Source organism: Pogona vitticeps, chromosome 1, assembly GCF_051106095.1.
Source record: "Pogona vitticeps strain Pit_001003342236 chromosome 1, PviZW2.1, whole genome shotgun sequence".
NCBI classification, from domain to species: domain Eukaryota; kingdom Metazoa; phylum Chordata; class Lepidosauria; order Squamata; family Agamidae; genus Pogona; species Pogona vitticeps.
In genome coordinates, this window is record NC_135783.1 from 253,876,163 (window position 1) to 253,891,780 (window position 15,618).

The 15,618-nt window shown below is 42.0% G+C and overlaps 1 protein-coding gene across 9 annotated transcripts in view; it reads left to right on the forward strand.

Annotated features, from left to right (window-relative positions):
* Positions 1–15,618, forward strand: part of TSPAN4 (tetraspanin 4) — a 744,385-nt gene that overhangs the window by 422,594 nt on the left and 306,173 nt on the right. For 6 of the 9 annotated variants that reach the window (XM_072985627.2, XM_078383668.1, XM_072985626.2 and 3 more), the window contains one exon: positions 1,247–1,326. In XM_072985627.2, coding sequence (XP_072841728.1) covers positions 1,264–1,326 — 63 coding nt within the window. In that variant the 5' untranslated portion in view covers positions 1,247–1,263. Of the gene's footprint in view, positions 1–148; positions 1,327–15,618 lie in introns of those variants that run through there. The other 3 variants (XM_078383666.1, XM_072985624.2, XM_072985623.2) reach the window with 3 other exon arrangements.

Genomic DNA, 15,618 nt, shown 5'->3' on the forward strand with positions numbered 1-15,618 from the left:
GCGCGCGCTGAAATGTTAAAGAAGGCAAAATGGGAGGGAGGGGGCCCGCCGTGTAGTGCGAGAGTCAATTTGATTGGCCGGGGGCGGCGAGGCGGGGGGGGGGGAAAGCAAGCACGAGCGGGTGAGAGTGCTGAGCCGGCATTCCTGGGCTGCCTGCCCGGAGCCGAGCTCCTTTCTCTCTCTCTCTCTCCTGCTGCCTCTCGCCTCCGACGCAGGCAGAACGCGCGCGCGGGGAGACGGCGTGGTTAGCAGCGCAGAGGCAGGGAGTGAGTGAGAGCGAGCGAGCATGACCGGATCGGAAGCTGAGCGGAGGGCAAGCGCGGCGAATGAAGCCCCGAGTCCCCTGGCCGGACCCTGCGATCGCCTTTCCCGGCGCGAGGGGAGGCGGGGACCCGCTTAAAGGGAGCCGAGCCTTTCCTGGGCAGCGCCATGTGTGCCAGAGGAGCCCGATCCCGGAGCTACTTGGTGTTTGGATAATCTCTGCTCTCAGCCTCTGTCCAGCATCCCTGGCCGTGGAGGGACAAGGCGGAGTTGCGGTTTTTACAAGGCACTCGGGATTTTTTAAAAAAACAAGACCACTCATCTCACTGGCTTCCTCGCTCCCTCTCGTTTAACAAAGCCAAAACCAGAATAAGTTTACCTGGGTACAGGATCTTTCCCTCTCGCCCCGTCTTTTTGAGAGGAGGGGGGTTGTGACACCAAAGTAAATGTTTTCCGTGCAGGAGAGACTTCCCCGCAAGTAGGCACGCTGGTGCCCCAACTTCTGGCTGGGCAGGCTCCAGTTCGCCAACTGGCTGCTGTTTTTGCAGCACACTTTTACTCCTGGACAGGATGGCAGGCAAAAGGACAGCTGGCCGAAAGCAATAAGGGGTGTGTGTGGGGGGGACGGGGAGGCATAGAAGGAAACTGGCTGCAAGTTGCCCCTCCCGGTAAAATATCCAAACCTGCAAATATTGTTGTCCCTCATAACTGTTGAACACTTTTGACGTCACGATGCGCAGATCTAGCACGGATGAATCGACATACCACAGGAGCCCTTCTTTGGACAGCAAGGATTACAGTTTCCCAAATGGCGCCTTCCGTCGCTACAGTAGCATGTATGGCGGCCAGTTTGGAGCCGCGAACAACTCTTTTTTTGGATTCCACACCAACCCTGGCCCTAAGGCCACCAAGGCTAAATACACCTCCCCCAAGGGGAACAAGTATGTGGTCTTTTACTTGGATCTCTCCTTTATTTTCCTTCTAGAACTGAAGAGGTGCAGCATGGCTCACAACTGCCTGCAGTGCATTAAGTACCTCATGTTTGTCTTCAATCTTCTCTTCTGGGTGAGTATGTCTGCGAGTGTAGGATTATTTCTTCTGTTGGCTCACACTGTCCAGAGATCGCTTTTCTCCAGATGTTTGGACAAGAATGGAAAACAGAGCAGTTGTTCCTGCGATGCAGAATAACTTGGCGGAATAAGGTGGCAGAATTCTGGACAATACCACTGCAAGCTGCAGAGATGGGGAAGTTCACTATAGTCCATTCGTCTTTTGCATGGGGGCAAAAAGTATGTCATTTGTATAGGACACTCTTACACCAGGGGAAAAAAAGTTTGGTGTAATCTGGTGATTTACTCCATGTTGGGAGCTTTTTATGTGGAAGATAAGATTGAAAAATATGTTATTCCTACCCTCATTTGCAAGTGGTACAGTTCAGCACGATGCTATCCCAACCTACCACTTCATTCTGCATAATGTGTTACACGGCCCTCAGTCTGGCTTTTGCCACCTAACTTGCTTATTGAGTTGTAATGGGCCAAAAATACAGATTTCTTTTTCACCACTTCTATTTGTCTTTGTTCCTTATCAGTCATGCTAAAATGCAGGTGCATTTAGATGGTGCTATGATTTTTTTAATATAAAAACAAGGAGCTTGTTGTTCTATCTAGCCTTCTGTATGTTGATGCAGTAATTGCTTTACAGGTTCAGTAAGTTGCGTTCACACCTGAGTTCCATAGGGTTTGCACAGGTTTTCTCTTTTGGTTTTAAAAGCAGTTCTTCACATGGAATATTGAGCTGGTGGTTTATTTTTGTTCTGTGACCTGGAATTATTTGAATCTATGAGTTCATTGCTGACATGTGCATGATAAAGTGGCCACCTGTGCTGGAGGATTTCATCAATAATGGTGAACTTAAAGCTGGAATAAAGTAGGTTATCAGGCTAGCACATGGTTGTCTACTGCAAAGAAAGACTTCCTGGGCAGAAGATGTATTGTGTATCCCAATGAGGCCTTTCTAGCCCTGTCAAAAACAGTCAGGTTTCTTTTATTCTCCTAACAGTATATGAAAGGCATGTTTCTTCTGTCTAAAGTTGCCTGATGCAGTTCTTTGCTTTGAAAGGCAGTATTAGCGGGAAATCATGAGTAGTCCTGATACATTTTCCTCCTGAAAGAACATAACAAGTTTTTAAAAAGTAACTGGAATTGCCTTGTAGCTGTTTCAATCTTGTGTTAAAGCATTCTGGCTGCGGAGAATATGATACAGTTTGTTAACTTTCAGGTGTAACATGTTTGTTTTATATTGTGCAGACGGTGCATGTGGAAAATCAGGTTCCTTTCAGTAGCTGAACAGTATTTGTACTGAAGTATCTGTTTGCCTGGAAATACTATGCAAAAATAAATTCATTTGATACTAACACACACACACACACACACACACACACACACACAGAGAGAGAGAGAGAGAGAGAGAGAGAGAGAGAGAGAGAAATCTACAGTTACACCTGAATATTATCCCAATGGCCCAACCAGGTTCTCTTCACTTTTCCTTCTCTTGTCATGAACAGACATTTCAAACAATCAGAAATGAGATTAAATAAAGGGGGTGGGAAGAAAGCAACAGTTGTGGCTTGAAGGGGGTTGGGAAATAGAGTTTGGTAGCACTTTAAAAAGGTTGGAGTGGGCTTGACCCACCAACCTTCTTTATTCAAAATGTTTCCCCCTCCTCTCATTAGTTTCTCAGTGTTTATAACTAAGTATTTGTATATCTAGCTCTGACGGTGTTTCTGGGGGAAGTTCTGAAACTCAAGGAGGGAAGCTCTGGATAAGCGGATAGAATGTATCCGTCAGGCGAGTCTGTCGTCTACAGTAGCTCCTGATTCTCTTACACTGCTGGGACCCTGCATATTCCATTGTGCTTACCCTAAAGCTTTCTGGGAGGCTCCCTTGTCTTTTTAAGCCCTATGCTTCTCGAAGGCTTTTGTCTACTTCAGACTGGTGGCATAGTTGAGCCACCCAACTGAAATGTATATGCAGAAGCAAATTTAGATAGTTGGTATGTATAGCCATTCTTTAAAATGATGTATGCAAGAATATTTCAACGACATTCTCTGCAAATTCTCTCCATTCATCCTGCATATGCATATCTTTCAAAAAAGAATTACAGCCTGGAACGTGCATGTACTTAAAATGGGAAGACAGAAGAAGAGTTTTCTTGGAGTATTCATAACAGAATACTATTGCAGGCTTCCCAAAAATTGAGAATCAGAGGTGGTTTTGCTGTTGCATCCTCTTTTTCTCAAGGTCTTGGTCTGTAGGTTGCAAGAATTATCAATTCTCTGTGTCCCAAGACAGGGTATAAATGCAAATATTTATGATGCTAATACACAGTTACATACCCCATGTGATGTAATAGACAGAATGATAGACAAGGACTCAGTAGACCTGGGTTCAAATCTCTCTTTGGTCATAGAAGCTCAGTGGAGGTGTGTTGAACTGGTGAAACCACTCCTAAAATATCTCACCTACCTTGAAACCCAGAGTTGCTATAAATCAGTTCTGACTTGATGACATATGATACACACAATGCGTAGCTGAAAAAAGTAATGTACCTGGAATTAGTAAGTATTATAATGGCTCTACTTTTGTTAGTGCAAACACATCCGGGCTTATAAGATTCAGTGTCACTATGTTTAAGAATCTTGTGTTCTCAAATGTGTTCCTGGCTGATCCTATTAATGTATTCTTTTTGTTAACTGAACTCAGGTTTGGATGCCATAAAGCCATTTACATCCATTTAAGCAGATTTTTAAGGCTCAGACAGATGCTATAGCTCTAGTTCTTCCATGCTCCTTGATACTTCTGATTTTCATCATATCTGTCATTTAGGGAAGATTGTACAGTACACCTTCTTGTTTCACATCAGCAATTAGTCTTCTTCTACATCTAAATAGGGATGAGAAGACATTTGGCCAATGTCCTAGTTGCAGTTGAGACAGTCTGCATTGACACAACCACACAGTGTGCCAAGATTTCTCCAACCTCCATGAAGGATCTCACATATGGGTGACACTTGAGATAATAATTCCTTTTTTCCATGGTGGTTTGTAAAACTTGCACAAAACATCTCTACCGTCTTTTATCTTTGTGAAACGAAGCATGTACGTTGAGACAAACAATGCTTCTGCTCCTAACCATCCAACAAAGGAGCAATCACCAGCATTTTAAATTTTGTGCATTTACCGAAATGCACAAAAATTCATTCTTGCAGATGCACACATTCTCTGAAACCACACACACACAGAGGGGGGGGTGTCTTGCATCCTGAAGGCAAGGAGGAAAAAACTGTTCTTCTTGTTTAGCTCATAAGAACAAATAAGGTCAGGATTTGTATTGATATACTTACATACCCACACTCTTTCTACCTGCAAATAATCTTTGCTGTAAAATTCATCTGTAAACTAAGTGTAACATGTAAATCAAAACCTTTACATTGTACCAAAAGTACTCATGTCCTTTAAAAAAGACATGGTTGGTTGGCTCCCATTGATAGTATTGTTACTAAAAATAGAGACTTGATCACATCATATAAAATGTTTGAATTGAACATTTGTTCTCCAATTCAAACATTTGTTCTTCAAACAATCACATGGCAACCAAAAGTTCTTTGATGAGCCAAGGAGTTCCTTGAAGCAAAACAAAATTTCTAGGCAATGGATCTGTGAGGTTTTGTTTTTGTTGTTGTTTTGTGGATTTTTTTGGAGTGATGATTAGTGATTCTTTTTTTAAAAGAAATGTTTAGAAGATGGTCAGAACTAGAGAGGTAAATCCTTGCCAGTCTCATCATTACAAGTGTAAGAGTGAGCAATTACATCAGCCTTCTCCATAATAAGGATGGCAAAGAGTTTCCTGACACTCTACATATTTCTCACTTTGGCAAGAAGAATCTTTTGCACAAAAATGTAGCTTTTTGCCTGAAATTGTCCAATTTACCATAGTGGATGGATTGCCCCAAACCATGCTGTCTTTTATTTAAGAATTTGAAGCACTAGATGAGTTGATTGCATGTTTTTAAACAACCAGTAGGATCCTCTGTGCTTTCTGTCTTAATGTGTGTAATTTGTGAGGTGTGTTTCTCAAGGGAGATTGACACTACAGATATTTTAGGTAATCAGAGGTCTTATGGGGGGGGGGGAAACAGCACCTTGTCTCACTTTGGGCTGGAGATGAGGAATCTTGCTAGGTTTTATAATTATTTGTATACTTTTTTATATCCTGATGAGACAGCCTAGATTGTTGAAAGCAAGACATTTGGTATTCCCCAGTCAAAGACACCCAGGCAAAATGTGTTCCTGGAAAATAGCAGCCAACCGAAAAGGGGACCTGTAATTTGTAGGGAATGTTTCCTCACTCATCCTAATAGCTTGAGTGTGACGTGCCCAGGGGGACAGGCAACACACCATTTTGACTAGAGTTGTAAATCTAGAGGTGTCTCAGTCCCACAGCTTCCTGTGGGATTTTTTTTGTCTTTTTCTTTCCCTTCCCTGTGATTTTCTGGCCAGTGAAATGTCCTTAGTTTCTTCTCCCCCAAATCTAGTGCACCATTCTTTAGATACTACACAGGAATTGATAGTATCGGATGCAGTATCCTCATCTGCTCCTGTCAATTTCAGTTGTGTTGCTGACTACTGTTACCCTATGAACCTGAGCAGTGTTAACAGTCTGAAATTGATAAGAGCAGCAAAAATAGAGAAGAAATTCTGTGGAGGATAACACTTCAAGCACAAGCAGTGGCAGTAATGTCAAATATAATCTTGCTTAGGAAATTGGCAAGACTGGGGAAAAAAACCAGTACCCAGCATTTCTCCCAGCTGCTGTTCCAGGAAATCTCTCTGTCTCCACAAGAATTCTCCACTGGTACAAAATGTCAAAAGTTGTCAGGATCAAAAAAGCTGCTAAGTACTCATTCCAACCCTACTCCTGCCACCAGAATGCTTCTCTTACAAAGCCTATCATATATACCTGAGGAGTAAGGCTGTGGTTGGAAATCATGCTGTTTTGCCATTTAGCACCTCTGTTTTCTCTAAATACATATTGTAATACCATACAGTTTGACCACGTTATATCTTGTTTTGAATCCTACTTCTTGCTTGTTATATACAGTATATTGATACTGCTTTGAGGTCTCCTGTATAAGTTTGTATTTTGGAATATATTTTTCTGCAAAGTTTCAAAACTCTATATCAAATTGCCAACAGAATTTGTTGTCAAATTGCTTTGTTGTGGAACATTGACTGAATTGTGGACTTTGTAGTCCTCATTGTACAGAACAAATTAAATGGTGTGTGTGTGTGTGTGTGTGTGTGTGTCTACTTGTGTGCATATAGCTTACAGATGTACAGTATCCAGAGGCACTTTTGTATGTGAAGATTTTGAGTCTACAGAGTGGCATCTCAGGTTTAAAACAAACAATAAAAGTCATGTTACTGTAGGTTAATGCTGGACAGATTAATGCTTGGGCAGATTAAAGGATAGAGCAGTGACAAAAACTCTAGAAGCAGTTGGCGAGAACCTAGTTCGGGTAAGGGTGGTTCAAAACAAGGTCTTTCCTGGGCAAAGCCAATGAGTATTATCTGTCCCAGGAGACTAGGATAGAAAGTGAGGAGGTGGAAACCGGGTAACAAATCAAAGAAGTTGGGGTAGAATGTAGCAGCATATGAGGAAACTAAGCAAGGCTAAGGGCACAGCTCCACAGGAAGGAAAATGGTTGATCCACTGTGATTTGCACCTGTGGAAACTAGGGTTTGCTAAGTGAAATTGCTGTAGCATCTACATCTGCAAGAGCCATCGGAGGCAGTGGCAGAAAGTTTAGTTTTCACTGAGCTCTAACAGCAGAAGCTGCCGTAACAAGGTACTAACAAGTGCTGATTGGCAATCCCCTCCTAATATTTCTCCTATGTACAGTATTCTAGTGAAAGCTGGTTCTAGCATTGATGTGATGTGGAATCTTTTTCTTTTTTAAAAAAATAAATGGTTCAGCAATGAGGGGCCCTCGGTTGAGGGCAACGGACACTTCCACAAGTACTCCTTTGCTGTGGATCTGATGGTCACACTGGCAGAAAACAGACAAAAGCAATGTCAACATGATTGTAGCAAATTTAAACCACTCCCACTGGTTGAATTGTTTTAAAATTATTCTCTACTCAAAAAAGAAGATTCCACACCAGGCTTCCCTACATTCCGTTTTATGTTGTGGAGTCACTGGGTTTTAATTTGAATTTGGCAATACCCAATCAGCATAAATTGCCAGGTCAATGGCCAGTGTAGTCACTGCCTAGGTTAGTTTTAACCAAAGAACAAGCCTGGGTGAAAGGTTGCTATAACCAAACTAATTCAGGGAAGATGAATGACATACTTGGAGATGTGCATATGTCTGAGACTGAGGAAGGAGAATAAAGCATCTTTCCCTTCAAATCCTCATGTCAGAGGCAGCTCACCACCAGATATGCCATTATTCTCATTACAGAGGTTTTCTGCTCTCTGTGTTGGAGATATTTTTAGAGATGCTGATGGTCACTAAAATTATCATAATACATTCAGTATCGTAGAACAATACAAGCTATGCCACTGGGTAGGAAAGAAGTTTGCCAGTTTCTGTCTTGCTCCTTCTGTTATTTCTTTCTTGCTGAAGGTGACAAAAAGTGACAATTATACAAGTACAGCAATGTGGTTACTCTGATGCTTGTTAATAGAGATTTTACACCTGTGTTGAAGGTACGTAGAGTTGTGTACATGTTTAGGACTAGAAATAGAAATATTCTAGTCCAGTGACTTGCTGCATTTTAAATTTTGAGTTTAAAAGCCTTATAATTTAAGACACTATGAGTCTCTCACTATATTTTGAAACAACGATGTTACTCAATGAAATTTGATCTGTGTAGTACTCCCATAATTTAGCCATCTAACAGGCTCCACACAGATTATGGACAAGATTCAAATAACTGGCTTGCTCACCTAAATTATTTATGTTATATCTTAAAATATAAACTTATTTAAGTGCTCTTCAGCACACATGGAGGTGAGCAAATTCACACACGCTAGTTCTTTTCCCCGTCTGTCACTGTTTTCATTGCCCTTCCTTGTTGGAGTCTCTCCTTGTGAGCAGAACCCTGAAAAAGGTGAATTTAAAATCTCAGAGAAAATGTCCATGAGCAGAGGGGGGGGGGCTCTGTGTGAGAGTCCTCTTCTGCATTTAGACAGTACATAGAGCAGTGGATGTGTCTGGAGGAAGCTAGCTTCTTTCTGTGTGTTATTTTCGGACACAAATTACTGACTTCAACCCTGGACCAAATGTGGGTCATACCTTCCATGTGCTGATCTGCACGTCTGCACAGTAGGGCCCCCTTGTCCACAGGATCCGTACCCACTAATTCACTTATCCACGGACTGAAAATATTTTAAAAAAAAAAACAGGAAAAAAAATACTATTTTCACATATATTATCAGAACCAGCCACTAGAGGGAACAATCCTATGAATGAAAAATACATAGCATGAACTTTGGTACCCTCTAGAGTGCCTAGTTCTGGCAATGCATGTGAAAAATTTTATTTCTGGATTTTTTCCTTTTACCATGCACTTTCTCTGTCTGTATATGTATAGCATTCACTATTATCCATGGGGGACTTGGAACCAAACCCCAGTGGATATGGGGGTCATACTGTGTATTTGGAAGTACTTGTCAACTATCAGTGACTGTTAAATGACTTTTCACACCAGCAATAAGATTTCTCTGTTCCTGCCAAGGACTGTGAATGGAAAACCTTCACTATGCTGGGTCTTTTGTGAACATAGCTAAAACTTAGAAATGTGTGTTATCTATGTATGGTGGTTCAGGTATCTGGCTGCAGAGCCAGAAGTTGGGATTTGATTCCCCACTCTGCTTCCAGGGAGAAGAACCAGCCTGTGTGGCCTTGGGCAAGCTGCACAATCCAAGAACACTCCCAGAAGAAGGGAGTAGTAAACCGCTTCTATGTATTCTCTACCTAGAAAACCCAGGAAAGGGTTGTTGTAAGTCAGAATCTACATGCAATTAAAATAAAAAAAAATAGATAAGAATAGAACACCTAATATTATATTTGTATGTGAGCATGATTGTGTGTGTGTGTGTGAGAGAGAGAGAGAGAAAGAAAACAAGCATTTGAAAATGTAATTGTTGGGTATTTACTCAGCTCTTGATTGGATTTCCGTGTTCAGAAACTGCGCTATTCATTTAAAAAAAAACAATTTAAGAACTTCAATGAACTTTTTTTTCTCATGCTGTAAAGTGGTCTGTTTTTGATCTTGCATGGCACCACCTGCTGCATACTTAGGCATTGTTTTGGATAAATAAGAAGCTTGCTTTCATCCCATCTGTCTTCAGAACAGACCATCTAATTTCCATGTAAATACTGTAATTCTCTCTCTTTCCACAAGCACACATAAATATTTTTTGTTGAGAAAGTAGCGTTTAATTACAGTAATGTGTTAACACAGTGATATGTTAGCCACAGGAACTTTTAAGCAACATAAATTGTGTCTGTCAAGCACATCACTGTGCATGTAACACTGAAATAAGAACAGTGTATTAAGTTTGGTTGAACATTTACCATATACGTCAGCAAGTATGCATTGTAAGTTGTAGACAATGATGTACAATACCATTACAGTTAAATAAGGCTCTGCAGAATCAGGAGAAGGAGATTATATATTTAGTGGATGCAGTCAGCAACTTTCAACTGTTAACACTTACATAGTAGGTTGCAGTGATAAAGCAACAGATCTTTGCTTCTGCGTAAATAAAGTGTGCCTTTGATATAGCCAGCCAACCTCAAAAGCCAGTTTCCTAACATGTTGACACACTATGTTGGGGATAAGAACCTTGTTCCAAGGATGTTTCTGTAGCCCTTAGAATTTAGCATCCACTTCAGTAGATTCACCTCAAAGGCAGCTCTATATAATTTCTCATATTTACACCTATGAGGAAGGTAAAATGCTGCACTGGGAACTCCTGGTATATCAGATCCTGTCATCAACATGTCTTGCTGCTTAGGCCACTTCACAGATATGCGGCAAGAGAGACGGGATGCAGCATGTTTTCCTGTATAAGATGCAAGGAGATGCAGGACCCATTTGCAGGGGCTCTTCTGTGTTGTAGAGGCCCCTGTGGAAATGTGTTGTTTCTCTCTTAATTCAGTACACACAGAGGAGGAAGTATCTTCCATCACTGTGATAGGTGATGTGGCTCTCCCTCCCCGTGGGGAGCAAGGACCTGTTTTAATGGTTTGCCCTCAAAAGTTATTGGATCCTTTAGGATTCCAGGATACCATGAGAGGGATTCTGGCTGTTTTGACTGGCACGCCTGTCAAGGCTCTGGTTGATAGCTGGCTGGCTGCTCCCACCAGGGCTGTTGACACGATCACACCTAAACACCCTCTCCAGCGCAGAGATCACCTTTTGCCCTGGTTTAATCCAGAGCTGCAATCAATGAAACGAAATAGGAGAAGGCTAGAGTGCATATGGAGGTGGAACCCAATGGAAAATAATCAAATAGCTGTCAGGATCGCGACTAACCTCTACCAATCTAAGGTAAAGGCTGCTAGTCGATCTTACTTCATTGTCTGGATAAGCAAAGCCTCCAACCAGCAGGCGCAACTTTTCCATATAGTTTGCAATCTATCCTGAGTTGGTCATAGTGACTGGCCTCCCACTACCATCTCACCTGACCAATTTGCAGTCTTTTCAAAATCTAAAAGTGGAGGCCATCCACTGGGATCTTACCCCCTGTTTGAAAACAGTGGATCGAGCTGAGACGTCCAGCGCTCTGTCTTGCCTGATAAGACTTAATGACTTTCAGCATGTGACATCCCACATGGTGGAAAGAATGCTTGACCACTGTCGTGCCACCACCTCCTCCCTTGACCCTTGCCCGGCCTGGCTAATCAAAGTAGCCAGGCCTATAACATCTGAATGGGCTATGGCATTATTAATGGGTCTCTCATCAGTGGTCTGGGAAATTCCCTTTCCTTGGGGGTGTGTGACTCTTACCACCAAGAGTGAGGTTCGCAGCTTGGGTGTACATCTAGACCTGACGCACACCATGGAGACCCAGGTGTCGACAGTGGTCCGTTCCGCACATTTCCACCTTTGGCGGATTGCCCAGCTGCATCCATATCTTGATGTGGGGACGTTCACCATTTTGGTCCATGCACTCGTAGTCTCAAGATTAGACTACTGTAATGCGCTCTACGTGGGGCTGCCTTTGAGACTGATGCAGAAACTTCAGATGGTACAAAATGCAGTGGCCAGACTTCTTACAGGTGTTAAAAGGTACCAACATATTTTCCCCACGCTGGCCGCCTTACATTAGCTGCCCATTCATTTCCGTGCTGATTTCAAATTTCTTATGATTACATATAAAGCCTTAAATGGTTTAGGACCTCGATATCTGGCAGAGCACCTTCTCCCACCCAGTTCTGTCACTTGTTCCAGCCAGGCCGGGCGGTTGAGGGGGCCTAACGCTGTGGGAGGTCCAGGGGAAAGGACGAGGAATAGGGCCTTCTCAGCAGTGGCCCCTCACCTTTGGAACAACTTGCCAGTGGAGATCCACCTGGCTCCCTCTCTGGGTCTTTTCAAGAATAGACTTAAAACCTGACTATTTGAGTAGGCTTTCCCTCATGCCATGACTTAATTTTCTTATACTTCGCCATCTTGGACCTATAACATATGTTCTTGGTTTTATTGTTTTTAAATTTGTAAACCACCCAGAGTAGACCTTTGGTCTAGATGGGAGGGATAGAAATCAGGTAGGTAGGTAGGTAGGTAGGTAGGTAGGTAGGTTAGGTAGGTAGGTAGGTAGGTAGGTAGGTAGGTAGGTAGGTAGGTAGGTAGGTAGGTAGGTAGGTAGGTAGGTAGGTAGGTAGGTAGGTAGGTAGGTAGGTAGGTAGGTAGATGAGAATGTGTAAAAGGTTACATTGCAAGATATACACTGGTTCTTTTTCTATACACACATAGCCATTAACATAGCAAAAATTGCATACCTTGTTCTCCTGCAATAAAAAAAAACTTGATCCTAGAGAGCTCCAGATTCTACAGCACTAGACTTAAGCTGAGAACTGGAGTGCTGACTCTGCTTCCAGTGAAGGGGACTAATATGAAATTCCATAGTCATTTGATTTGTAAAGGCTACCTAGAACTTAGTTCTGAGCAAGCCATACAAAAACACTACAGAATGCTGCCCGTGTTCCACTAGAACAAATATGCAGAACTGCAAGTAGAGCCTGTGGGTAGAGCCAAGTACATTAACCAATGTTGCTTGTCTGGTCTCTTGTCATTTTCTGTCTTGAGAGCAGCTGGAATAAATAGGAAGGTGTGTGAGATTTTGTCCTTTTGCATCTCTTAAGATGGCATGCTTAGCTGATACCCTTATTAGAATTTGTGTTGAAATGTCAAAGACAAGCGCCTTAATCTCTGAAAACGGAGAGGCAATCCAAGGTAAGCTTAACTAGTCTAAAACTGAGATCTGGCTGGCTGCTGAATGGATCAAGAATCCAGTCCTTGGTGTGCTGAGTGACCTCCCCCTGGACATAACCACTGGGTGGTGGTAGAGAGACGTCACTTAGGCTGTGAGAGGCCTCAAGTGGAAAGAAGCAGATAAATCTGAGAGAGCATGGCTCACGTTGCATATGTTAACACTTCTCTAACTGGACTTTGTTCTCTTCAGTCCTCTGCATGCATGTGGATAGTTTTCTTAACCAACCAAGGGACTTTCCTCTGGAAACCTCCACAATACGTCTTATTTATTAGTATGTCTAATCAACCTGCAACAAGCTTGGTTTATTTACGTCCCCATGAAATGTAAGTACAGTGGTGCCTCGCTTGACGAGGATAATTCATTCAATTCAAATCGCTGTTAAGCGAAATCCTTGTCAAGCGAAACGAAAAAGCCCACTGAAATGCATTGAAAACCGGTTCAGTGCGTTCCAGTGGGCGGAATACCTAGTGTCCAGCAAAGATCCTCCATAGGGTGGCCATTTTCCGGTGCCTGTAATGTGAGGAATCCATCCTAAAGCTCAGCGGGGGAGCCATTTTGCACAGCAGGGGGCCATTTTGAAACCCAACAATCAGCTGTTTTTGATCCTCGTTAAGTGAAAAATCGGTTCCCAAAGCAGGGAACCGATCAACATTAAGCGAAAAAAGCCAATTCAGTCGTTGTTTAATCATCAAGCGATTTTCTCATCTAACGGGGTAATCGTCAAGCAAGGCACCACTGTAATTAAGCGAAGTTAAAAAGCTGGTGGAACCTTGTTAACACTAATATTATTTTTTACATAACTTAGTTATTCATTTGCCTTGTGTTTGATGCTGGGTTGTTGGCTTTTGCGTTTTGTTTTAAGAATGAAGAAAGCCTATCCTCAAGGCAGAATTAGAGAGAGAGCTTCCCATACAGAACCTGATGGTGGTGTGTGCTTTTGGATATTGTTCCCTTTGCACATGCATATATGTTCTGTGGGTTTGTAGGGTCTCTCTGTGATAGAGAGCAATTAAGACCAATAGAATTTTTCCTGCCAGAAATGTAGAGTACTAAAAGTTTTTATTTATGGTGTAAGACAAACCAGTCAGTAAAAATGAACCATGGAACAGCAACTGAATGGTAACGTTTCTTGCGGTTTCATGATCCCTAGATCTCATCGTGGATTTTATTGGATGAGTGCAACTAAAATGGGGGGGGGATACTGCACCAGCCTGTTTGCCATATAAATGTTTGTACTCTTGACGGTACACAGGTCGCTTTTATGTATATTTGTTTATTTTCCAACTGGAGAAAGTAGGCGATTAGGAGACCTACACATTTATTCTGGACCCCTGTTTAAATATAGGACCAACCATAAGTCAATCAGTCAAATTCAGATTGATTTATTATGACCGTAAATCACTGATGCCTGAATAGGGGAACCAAGGCTTAAGCATGAAATTGAGAAATCATCATCTTAGAACTGCAGAGCTGAAAGGGATCCTATAGTTGATTGAGTCTAGCCGCTGTCATAGAGACACAGGGAGGAAATGAACTTCCAGCCTTGGGCTCTGCAGCCAGATAAACTACTAAGCTATTCAGCAGTTCTACAAAAATTTGTATTTTTTAAAAAAAGTTGAAATATCTGTGTTAATGTACCCCCTTTCAAACAGTTAGCATACTGGGGTACTAGGAGACCACTGAGAATGAGACATTTCAGTGTCTAGTGATCAGAATAGAAGACACAGATTCTGCCTCAAAACATCAGCACGGAGGTATGAGAAGTAAGATTTCCAGGAACATAGCTAGGTTGGGACAATGCAAGGGACTATGAATGTCCTACTTTATGATGTATTGTGAAGAGAATTGGTCTTACTGGTGTTTCTTGAGAACTGTAGCCATGAAACATACGTCTCTGTTGCTTGATTAATATAATGGGGGATGGGATGGGGGTTGTGAATTCCTGGAAAAATTACTCTGTCTCAAATTAGTGATTAAAGGAAAAGTTAAAATTCAGTAAGTACAAGCATTGTATACCCAGATCTGAGTTCTTTTTTTTTAAATAACCTTATGTGGAGGAGAACAAGGAGAAAGATGGAAGCAGACGAGGAGGAATTAAGGTAGAAACTGGATGATATTCTGTTACAGCCATTGTAATTCCTAGGAGGATGTCATCATGAAAAAGTGCTCCCATAACTCTCTCGAAGCTGATGCTAGGTATCTGTGAGCATAGCTCACTTCAAACACCACAGTTTTTAATTGCTTGTCACAAACCATGGCTTCTCCTGTATGGAAAGAAAAGAGCAATTGTGTGAACAGTGTCCAAGCTCTCTCCTATCTTGTTTGTGTAACACATGAAAAATGGTATCTCTATGTCCTGTATATTATTTTTTTCAGCAGCAGTAGATGGCATTGTGAACTGAGCCACTGTTGCTTAGACATTACCAAGGCTGGGTCTGAAAAGCAGGTGCTGTTTTCTTCTGGGAAAGATAGCAGCTGAAAACCAATGCAAAATAAATAAATAGTTGTAAAAAGACCCTAAGTGTTTTTCCTTCTGGAAATATGTTGGAAACATGGAGATGAGTTGGATGAAGTGCAACAGTATTTTTATGATGTTGTTTTATGTCAGACATAAGCGGTGCTGCTGCAAATGGCTTAGGGCAGAATCATAGTACAAACACGATTTGAGCTGTTGGCTAAACCAGTGAATACCCCAGACATCGTACCTAGGGGCTAGATGTGAAAAATCCTGCCATTTCCTAAAAAACACACTTGACCTATTTCTGAAAATTCTGCTGTTAACAGAGTG